The sequence below is a fragment of the Trachurus trachurus genome (genome assembly GCF_905171665.1).
Source record: "Trachurus trachurus genome assembly, chromosome: 21".
NCBI lineage: Eukaryota > Metazoa > Chordata > Actinopteri > Carangiformes > Carangidae > Trachurus > Trachurus trachurus.
The window spans coordinates 17,425,681-17,436,634 of NC_139899.1; the positions used below are offsets into that span (position 1 = coordinate 17,425,681).

Consider the following 10,954-nt stretch of genomic DNA (forward strand, 5'->3'; position numbering starts at 1 on the left):
GACCTCCAAGTAGAATCCACTGCTCCCATCTCGTTGATCGAAGCTAATTCAGGTAGTTGGGCTGTCTGATCAGGGCACTTCCTGGACACGTCCTGTAGAGGTATTCTAGGCTTGTCCAACTGGGAGCGTACCCCGAGGCAGACCCAGAACGAGCTGAAGAGATTACAAATCCCTCCTGGCCTTGGCATCTGCTAATTAGGAACTCTAGGATGTCGTTGGGGAGAACAACATTCGAGCTACTCCATATAGCCTGCTCCTGCTTTGACCAGGGCCAGATAAGAAGGCGAAAGAGGATGGATAGATGGATGAATAGATTTCTAATTGAATCTAATCTTAAAACCTTTTCCCATGGTATGCTTGCATTTGTGTTATAAAAATACTCATAACATTAAAAGGTTAAACGAAAGGATGAATAAGATGGTTTCAAGAGACATAATTGCTCCTTAAGTGCCTGTGATGCATGAATCTAAAATTAACTTAAATTTGACTGCATTTGGAGAGAGGAAAGTACTTTCATCTGGCATGATTCCAGTGTCCCCTCCTTTCAAAACACAAGTTCATAAATCTTAAGACATAGAAGCCACTCATCATGCCGTGCAAAAAACTATAGCCATATATCCTCTGGCTGTACTTACTGTTTATACACTATCTGTCTATCTGGTCCAGTATTAATAAAAATGCTCTGGAAACTCCCTCCTCTTAAATATCAAGTGGCAGCTACTGTCAACTTAAGTTGGAATGACGACTAATTAAAAGATGCATCAAAGCATTGTTGAAAAACCACCAAGTACAATTTAGTCTGAGTAACAAGTGACACAAAATGTGAAAACAGTATGTACTCATTTGACAGTACAACCTTCACTAGAAAATGTGTTTTTTCATCAGTGGAATAGACTGGATTTCACAGGACCTGGAATGACTGTTCTAGAAAAACCCACATTGAAATGGCTACGTAGCATAATAATGATGTGAGGTTTGAGGTTTGTGAAGGTGAAAGGGTCTGAATATTTCAGCAAAGACACTGTGTCGACATTGTCTGTGCTCTCACGAAACATTGTTAGGGTTAGGTGTCCTTAATACCTGTTACCCCATTTGTAACCTCTACGCTTCAAGCGATTTGTTGTAAAGGGCGGAACTGAAGGCTGTGTATTAATCTAACACCTCTGAAGAATTAGTGAGGGTGGCTCCATCAGAAAGTATCAGAAAGTCTACTCTGAAGAACAGAATTCTCATGTTTAAATGGAGCTTTATCTCTGTTGAGCAATAATGAGCCTGACTTAAAATAGATTTGCTTCCTTCTTTAATCTTTGTTCTTCCCGTAACCATAACCACTTGCTTTATGCTTTTTTTTATTTTCCTTTTGTGCTTTCTCTCTTGTTCTCTTCTTTGTTGTTGGTTGTGAGTAAGATGAAGGTACGTTTCTCCTCCTGCTGCCTTCAGCCTGGGGAACTCGTAGAGTTTAATCTCCTTTATGCTGCTCTTCGAGCTCAGAAGCATCATGGCCACACAGGGTATGAAAGACTGTCAGTAGCTATGTAACCTGAGGGACTTATTTAAGCTTCAGGTGCAGGGTACAGTAAAAGCCACCTCTCCCCAACTAGTCATAGGATCATTCTGATGGAGAGTGTTAGATGGGGCCTGTGCCATCCTTGCTAACAACAGCCAAGACTGGGGACATTATGTTGTTGTTTTTTTCGCTGCCCATTCTTCCAGTCGTCCATACATCCAACCCATTCTTGTCTTATTAACTCCTTAAGGGAATTTATTCAAATATAGTACAAACATTCATTGGACTCAAAGATGAAATAATTAGATTTCATTGGGCAAAGGTCAAAGTTTAAGGTCACAGTAACGACGCATTCTTGTGAATGTGATGTATCAGGAATCGCCCATGTCATTATATCAGGCACAAATATCCACTTGTGCCAAGGGATGAACTAGAGTGTGAATTAGACTGAGGAGGTCAAAGGTCATGGCCACTGTGACCTTGCAACATGCATTTTTGGCAATAACACACTAATTCGTATGCACATAATGATAAATTAGAAAATAGGAAGGGGTGCAGAATATCATTGTGGTTTCATCTGTGCTGCTGTGCCATGAGGGTAAAATGTATGCAGGTGTTTTACTAGTTCTTCATAATTAAAAGCTTTGCTTCTGAAATATTAACAAAAGCCCTAACCATGAAAATATTCTCATCTGATCAGGGCCTCCCTCCGCTGTTGCAGTTATTCATGATAGACATTCAGTATCTGCAGACCCTACTGTGGTGACTCCCCAGATGACCAACTCATCAATGAGAGAAAGCAATGCCTCAATTTGTGGAGGATGCTTGTTAAAGTGCAAGAAATGCACACAGTGTTTCAGAAGGACAGAGGGAATTACAATTTAATGGTAAAACAAAAATGTGTTGTGTATGGTTTTTGCGACTTGCTCACTGACTTTTGCATGTGTGCCAGGGAGTTGGTTTTAGAGGACATGTGGAGACAAACATTATGCTTCCTCCCCTCCCTTCACACCTCCCTCTCACTCACTGGTGTCTTCCTGGAGCCTCAGGGCCGTAGCTGCGGTTGTGATTGAATGTGGGAGAGACACTCCTTCCCTCATCAGCAGTCTGTTTCAGACAAGGACACACAGTTTGACTGCAGACACATCTACCCTCCAGCACAAGTCCTTACTTCTGTCCGCTAAATGTGCCTTGCATCATGAGCCACTGCTCTTTAATAGCAGTTGAGGGATGTTGCTTCGTGCTCATCTATAACTAGATTTTTTTAAATGAATTAAAAGTCCAATTCAGTCTTAAAGGGAAAGGAGTGACTTGATGGACAATATCTTTATTTGGACACACTGTGTGCAATTCTCTCCCTAAGGCACGGCCAGTGTTTTTCCTTGCTTGGTGGTTTGGTATTGAGGTGGCATTGCATACACCACAGATAACCCTGAGGTAAATACTTTGCTCTGCACCTTTGTCACAGTTGTCAAAATCACACAGCTCTTCATTTTCATCTTTTTCGCCCATCTTGACTTTTAAGTTAGAACACTATTCTCGGTCTAGAAACCTAAGAAACACACGAGGTGTTAAAAAATTACTTTGAGCTTTATCACAGGATTATTGCTTTTTTATAATGGTCACTATACCTGGAAAGGTCTCATGAAATAAACACTCATCATTTTTTTTATTTTTTTTTTATACAAGTAACCATTCTTTCCCCCGCATTGCTATAAGTATAAGTGGTATAGCTAATGGATGGATAATTCTTCCACCAAGCAATGTACAAGAAGCTCTTCAACATTTAACAGCATTGTTGCCAAGCAACACCACAGATGCACTTACACACAGACCTAGTAGAAAGCTCATGTAAAGATTGGGGGGATAATAAACTTATATCTGGATAACACCGTTAAACGTGCACATGCTGAATTAGTGTTCCATTGTGTTAGCACTCCTAGTTGCTGGTATAGAGGTGCTATTATAAACAGTGGATGTTGCTCGAGCATCTCCGCTCGTAGTTTGGGAACCAGTAAGATTGCAGGATTCCTTGTCTATCCTGTCCTTTCCGTTACTTTCCACATTTAGCCAAAACATGAAAATTCACAACAGCGGCCGACTTTTTGGAACAGTTTGTTTGGCACGGTGATGCAGGGGTGTGTTTCCAGAGCATTTTAAATCTTGATCATGGACCAGAGCTAACTGTTTTATAATAAGATGTTTTTGTGTGGTAAATTATTTAAACCATAATTTGTAATGATTGCTGATACATTTTGTGATTATCTGCTAATCACACGATTGACTAGTCACTGCAGCAATGCAATGCAAATTAACAGCGTTGGAGATGTTAACATCCTGAGGACAAACACAGCTTATTCAGCTCCATGTAGACAATTTAAAGTTCTGTCTCTCTTTTAATCACTTAATTCCCGCAGGACCTTCCACTTTCACATTTCTTTCTCTTCATTCCCATCCTACATCACCAAATTACCAGGGCAACAGCAATTTCTCTCTAAATTCAGATTCAGACTTCAGAGTCTCAGACCAATTTAACCCCAGTTCACCCCCCCCCATGACAACTGGAGGAGAAATTGCAAATATTCAGGGAGTTTAGGGGTTTAGAGATCCAGTCTTAAACCTCCCAAACTGCTCCCAGACTCATCAGGACTGCCCTGGTACAGTGGGTTTTTAACTAGGAATATCAGAATTCCAAATGAATAACAAGTTAACATGCTTATACCATGAATTATGAATTTAAAAAAAAAAAGAAAAACTCACCACAGCTTTCATCATTCAGTAGAATAGGGTGCTGTACATTTACTTAGAACTCACATCCCACAGGAGGATGTCAGTCTCCTCTCGGGAAAGAAGCTCCTTCTCTTTTCACACCATTATAGAACTGTCAGCACATCATGGCAACACTGTTTTTAAAACAGATAAGAGGAGCTGATGTTGTTGGCCATTGTTGCTACCAACCCCTGGAACAATTATCCATAATATCTGTAAGTGCCTTTTTGCTGTGACATGTACACACAGCCATAAGGTTGCGTATTGTTGAGTTCATGCTCTGCAGCCTTATAAAAGGTGATTATTTCATTTTTATTGTTACCAAAAAATTAAAAAATGTGCATCTACTCTGAGCGTAATCTGAAATATAGGATACTTTACTTTGTACAATGAACTCAAGTGGCTGTGCAGGTGTGTAAGTATAAGGCGATGTAAATTTCTGCCTCCTTCACTGTCTCTAATGTAATGCATTGATTATAGTTGCCAGCAGGACAACTGAACTGCTGTTGAAATCCTGTCAGACTTGTAGCTTTCTAGAACTTGCTCCTTGACTCTGGATCTCACTTACACAAGACATCTGTAATATTGATTCTATTTCTGTTTTCATATCCCACCTCAAAACACACCTCTTCAAACTTGCCTTCTCTGTTTAACTCATATACACTAGTGCTTAATCATATTTATTTGTATACTGTACAATTACATTTATTCTAATTCATTTTGTGTTTATGCCTCATACTTACCTTTTGTTTTTGATGGTGAGGTGTCCTTGAGTGCCTTGAAAGTTGCCTATAAATAAAGTGTATTGTTATTGCTTCATATTTAAAGCATTTCAGTTTGCTGTGCAGTGATGCATGGTTTGTTTGAAAATGTGTTCTGCTTGGGTGAAATAACTATTATTACTGCTGCCTTTATGAAAGCATGGTGGCTACTGGCTTAGTGCTGATTTACTGTCACTATGTGAAAAACAGGCATCAATCAAAACACGGCAGACTCATGTATTATGGTCTGATTTACAGCATCACAGGTGGCGGCTCCAAGAAGGATGATGGAGAGAAGAAGAAAGAAGACGTTCTAAATATATTTTCTGTGGCCTCGGGCCATCTGTATGAGCGCTTTCTGAGGTGAGTCGCATTCAGTTCACAAACACACACAGTCACACGCTGACTTTCCAGGTCCTCCACATTACATCCCTTTTTAGTCCCGATCCTGAGACTCACCTCTCAATCTTTCTGTCTCGATTTCAGAATAATGATGCTGTCTGTCCTCCGGCATACCAAAACACCTGTCAAGTTCTGGTTCCTCAAGAATTACCTCTCCCCGTCGTTCAAGGTACTTCCCTGACTTCACCACCACAGACAAGCATCTCGCTTCTTCCTGCCGTTTCAAAAATAACGTTATCACACCTCTTCAGAGATTCACTTATCTAAGTAAAGAAAATGTCTGTGGGTTGTTCGCTCCTTTTTGGTGATGTGTGTTTAATCTCAGGTTTTTGATGTGGGGGTGGTGGTTGGGGGGGGGGGTTCATCGCCCCCTGTGACACTTTAAGTTGCAAAATTATCAAACAAAATTGCCTGATGGAGGTGAGGCCACACAAGTCCAATTTTTCATGTGAATGAAAGTTTAACTTTAATTACCATCTTCAAATGTCTTTAACTGTATATAATGCCACTCTTAATTCAAGCCATGCATCATGATTGTGCAGTATTTTCTTATGCCAAAGGAATACTTATATCTAACTTACCAACATCATCTGTTTTCTTCTGTGCAAGATAAACATAAATGTAATTCTTAATTGTACAGTGGCCCTGAGAGCTCAGCGCACCGCGGCCTTCTGCAAATACACAAATGTGCTGCAAACGCAGAAAACATCTTCATCAATTTGACAACACGCGCACTACAAATTCACTCAACACAAAGGAAGCGTGTCCTGGGGACACTTAAGAGTGATGAACTTGGGACTTGGACTTGTTCAATGCCCAGTTGTGACTTTTGAAGGTAAAAGCGTTGAATTACAGGCGTGTCCCAGCAGCTTCATTACTTCATTTCTTCTTAAATTAGAATTTGTCTGAATTCCGGTGATGACAGAGAGAGAGAGGATGATTGTTGGACTTGATCCTGGGCTGCTGTGCTTGTCCTTATGCTACACACCGAGTTGCGATTTTGCTAATCTACATAAATAGACGCTATTAATAGACGTGTTTTGTTTTCCAATTAGGAGACCATCTCTCACATGGCAGAGTCGTACGGCTTCCAGTACGAGCTGGTGCAGTACAAGTGGCCCCGCTGGCTCCACCAGCAGACTGAGAAGCAGCGCATTATCTGGGGATACAAAATCCTGTTCCTGGATGTTCTGTTCCCCTTGGCTGTGGACAAGATCATCTTTGTGGACGCCGACCAGGTAGGGATCAAATCGGACTGACAGGGAAGAGCAATCTGTAAGGCTGAAAGTGCGAGACTTGTCTGGATCTGCCTCTGCGCTGGTGTGAAGATTGGATGAGGTTTTGAACATCACTGCAGAGTCGTCAATCCTCTCTGTCCTAACCAATGTTCTCACTCTCTCTCTCTCAGATAGTTCGGGCTGATCTGAAGGAGTTGAGGGAATTAAACCTGGAGGGTGCTCCTTATGGCTACACCCCGTTTTGTGATAGCCGCCGAGAAATGGAAGGCTATCGCTTTTGGAAAACCGGCTATTGGGCCTCACATCTGGGACACAGGAAATACCATATCAGGTATACTTCCATGGCAGACTGTGAAATGCATTCCACTGCCTTGAAAAGTCTGGCAAGGATTCAAATGCTTTATTATTCTTCAGCGTAATTTTTCACCTTTCAGGCCACAGAATTTAATCAATCCACCTGAAGTTAGAAACTATAAACATCTCTTGATTTTCCCTACACAAGTTGAAATATTGAATTCCACCATATTGGATTATACACCATAAATATAGACATATATTTTACTATCTGATTTATTTTATACAGCCATGGCACATTAAATCAAGCAGGTGGTCTGAAGTAAGACGTTGAGCTCTCCAGGGTATGGAGTTCTACATCTGTCAGTGTGATGGCTGATCAGGTGGCAGCTGTTGAGCTGTGTAGCTGAACACAGACCTTATTTTCTGTTTCACTTCTTCTTCACCACTGCACTGGGCTGATGATAACAGAAAAAAAGACAAGCCATGAAAACCATATTGATTTGATAGGATGCTGGTGAGCCTGTCAGCTCTGTGGTGTTGGACAACATCAGCGAGGGTAAAGGATGATCCATATCTGTGAGCCCAGGGAAAATATTAGGTGGGGAAATATCCTCCAGCAGACTTGAATCTAATAAGGGATGAGTGAAATTACATAGTCTACACCTTTTGGTTTATTAAAATGCCATGTTAGGTACAATTACCTGCATGTGCCTGAGGTATTGATCTTAATCGAGTCTTTTTCTTTTCTTTTCTTTTTTTATGAAGTCACTCCTACAGGCTTTCTCTTTCAGGAAATAGTTTTCTCACACCTGTCCCCTCTCTCTTCTCTCTCTTATTTCAACCAGTGCTCTGTATGTAGTAGACTTAAAGAAATTCCGAAAGATTGCAGCGGGGGACAGATTACGAGGCCAATACCAGGCCTTGAGCCAAGACCCCAACAGTCTGTCCAACCTGGACCAGGTATGTCACTCACATCGCTGCATTATATGATGCAGAGTTCATTCTTATACAGTAGCACCTACCACTACACTTTGTTCATAATGAAATATCTTGAGATGCTGCAATGTTTTTTTATTTTATAATGTTTTCCAGGACCTTCCCAACAACATGATCCACCAGGTGGCCATCAAGTCTCTTCCTCAGGAGTGGCTGTGGTGTGAGACGTGGTGTGACAATGCCTCCAAAGTCACAGCAAAGACTATAGACCTGGTGAGTGTCGGAGGAGTTAGATCTGTCTGTGTAATGTGTGGAAGCTAATCAGCAAACTTGGAGGCTACTAAATAATTCACCATCAAATCTAATTGTGTCTTTTATTAAGATAGTGAAATCCTAATGTATTATTTACTCCTGCCTGTGGAAACATGCTGATGAGACTGATCTTTTGACTGACAGCCAGAATCACAGGCAGATCCCCCCCCCCCCCTTTATTTATTTATTTATTGCTCTTTTTTCAGGTTGTTCATCTGTTCGTCCTCTTATTATCAGAGTAATACCGTTAAAGAACTTTTTGTCCACTTATCCACTTGAGCTGAAGGATGAACTGATATATTTTTGGTGGTCGAAGATCAAGTTTTTTTTGGCTGAGGCAGAACAACTCAGGTTTTTCAGCCACAATGGTTCTAACAGGGAACTGTAGCTCCCAGCCACTAATGTTCATGAGGCACTTGGCATTTAGGAGACAACTAAGAAGCAATCTCGTAGTCTCCTTAACTAATTTAGAGAATTTAGTGGTCAGGCTCCGGTAGACTGAAATAGGAAGCATTGTCTCATTGTGGTATAGGACACCACCCGGCGATTCAGACACTAGACGTGGGCTAACATCCTTTTAACAGAATTGGAAATCAAATTAGGTTCAGATGCCTGCCACAGACTGTGCTGACCATGACAGCCTGACTTGTTGGGGGGATGGGGGAGGGGAGAAATGGCCATGGCGATGTGAGTGATGTTTTCTCTGCTTTTCTGTTGCAGTGCAATAACCCCAAGACCAAGGAGCCCAAGTTAACGGCCGCAGTAAGGATAGTGCCTGAGTGGGTTGAATATGACAACGAGATTAAAGAGCTGCTGAAGCAGGTCCAGGAGGAGGGAGATCCAAAGGAAAAAGAGACTCCCACTCCCTCACAACATAACAAAGGTTAATTAAGAAAACTGGAAAATGCAATCAATTCTTCAGTTTCTTTCTTACCTCTGCTCTTTTTTCTGTCCAATTTCTGTATTCACATTTCCCCTCCTCTCTCTCCGCAGCAGACAGCGTGCGTGATGAACTTTAGCGTCTGCCAAAGCACCATGCTGAAGACGAAGGAGGCAGCACCTTTTGCACGCAGGCCACCTGTTAAGCTTGAAGACAGAGAATTCCATCTAAACATAGCCATGGAGTGTTAACATCCACAGCCGCACAGCCGGAAGTGAATGTCATGTCTCTCAGAGATGCCATAGCTGCTTCTGCAGTCAATACGTCTTACAAAATCAACATGTGATGTGCGAACTTCCAGCTGTGAACTCCTGGTGCAACCATCAGCACCACAGTCAGGTCTCGTTAGTTCGTGGTTACCCGGAAAATGAAGTGACCACAGTAAAGGGTCAGTCAAACCACTCATTTTGGTGTGTCTGTGAGGAAATCAAGCTGGAATATACTGCACTGATAATGTACGCAGAATCAAGAATCAAATGGAGATGGCACACGTCTAAAAATCTATCATTAAATGTTAATGTTTGTTTATGTTTATCTTTTTTTTTTCCATGTTCTTAATCTGACTGTGTAATCAACATGACTATGTTCTGTCTGAAATGCCCAAACCAAAGTTGTTACTGACTTAAATTACACCTTGAAGTTACATGATTACAGCAGTTCGCACCAACAATTTACTGCTCACTAAACCCCGTCCCTGAACAGCTATTATCCAATTACAGCTTGAAACCTGAAACTAAAAAATGGACAACCTGTCGAGTCTTTGGATTTCTCCTCCTGTTAAACCGTTGTGTAGTCAGAGAAAACAGTTGTGTCCCTTTTTTTTGTGTTTATGGAACCAAATGTAAACCAGCCAACTTTCTGTGGAATTACATGTTATTGTACAACTGAGGCTATAACTATACATGTTTCCTCTTGTTAGCAGCTGAGCCAACCTTGGGTTATGGTACAATGAATAACATTTTAATTTGAATACAATGATATAATACTGGCTCAAACCACCAGCATCTCTTCTTAATGTCCCTGTCTACTGCCTTAATCCTCACTTGGTGAATATAGAGCATTTTTCCAATGTTCTTTTTTAGCATTTCTGTCTTATCATACAGCTAATATTGGAGCTTGAGATGCACCATGCTGCATTGGAAAGCTTGAAAGAACACAGCAGCAGCAACTACTGGGAAGTGCAACCAAGTGAACGGTCACCTATCTGTTTACCTGCAAATTACACGACACTATATCAAATATGACATGTCAGACCAGGCCAGGCTCTGTTATTGCCAAGTTATGGGACAAATAATCCTCATTTGCACACTACAGGTCATGGTTTATGTGTAAAATATAGGATTTTAACTTATTTCAGTATGTTTATCTTTCATTGTATTACATTTTTGGAAATGTTTTTCAATATTTTAATTCCTCAATGAACCAGTGTTTTGTCTCAGGAATAAGATGGGCAGAACTGCTTGACTGAAGCCGATAGCAGTTTTGAAAATGGGTGCAGGAAGTCTGCTCTCAGGACACCCGTCTTCCACTGTGCTGTGTCAAATAGAAATGTTTATATTACTGTCTGGTGGGAAGAATAAATCTTTGCTACAAAACTCATTAATGAAATCTTTTTGTGAATTACCTTGTAAGTGAATGTGTTGAAATGTCTACACAGTGAAGGGATTTTGTGATTGTGCAATTTGTTCCATGTGAAAACCCATTTATGGGGAAGAAAAGCTGTGCAGATAGTCGTAATTAGGGAAAGGTTAGATGTAATGAAGTACCACTACTGTGTGCCATTTCTCAAACA

General features: G+C 41.0%; 1 protein-coding gene across 4 annotated transcripts in view; it reads left to right on the forward strand.

Annotated features, from left to right (window-relative positions):
• uggt2 (UDP-glucose glycoprotein glucosyltransferase 2) overlaps window positions 1-10,685 on the forward strand; it is a 40,366-nt gene extending 29,681 nt beyond the window's left edge. For 3 of the 4 annotated variants that reach the window (XM_083996772.1, XM_083996774.1, XM_083996773.1), the window contains exons 33-40: window positions 5,296-5,400; window positions 5,524-5,608; window positions 6,495-6,677; window positions 6,848-7,008; window positions 7,820-7,934; window positions 8,067-8,183; window positions 8,943-9,105; window positions 9,216-10,685. In XM_083996772.1, the coding sequence (XP_083852898.1) occupies window positions 5,296-5,400; window positions 5,524-5,608; window positions 6,495-6,677; window positions 6,848-7,008; window positions 7,820-7,934; window positions 8,067-8,183; window positions 8,943-9,105; window positions 9,216-9,241 (955 nt within the window). In that variant the 3' untranslated portion in view covers window positions 9,242-10,685. Of the gene's footprint in view, window positions 1-5,295; window positions 5,401-5,523; window positions 5,609-6,494; window positions 6,678-6,847; window positions 7,009-7,819; window positions 7,935-8,066; window positions 8,184-8,942; window positions 9,106-9,215 lie in introns of those variants that run through there. The other variant, XM_083996775.1, reaches the window with a different exon arrangement.
• The last annotated feature ends 269 nt before the right edge of the window (window positions 10,686-10,954 follow it).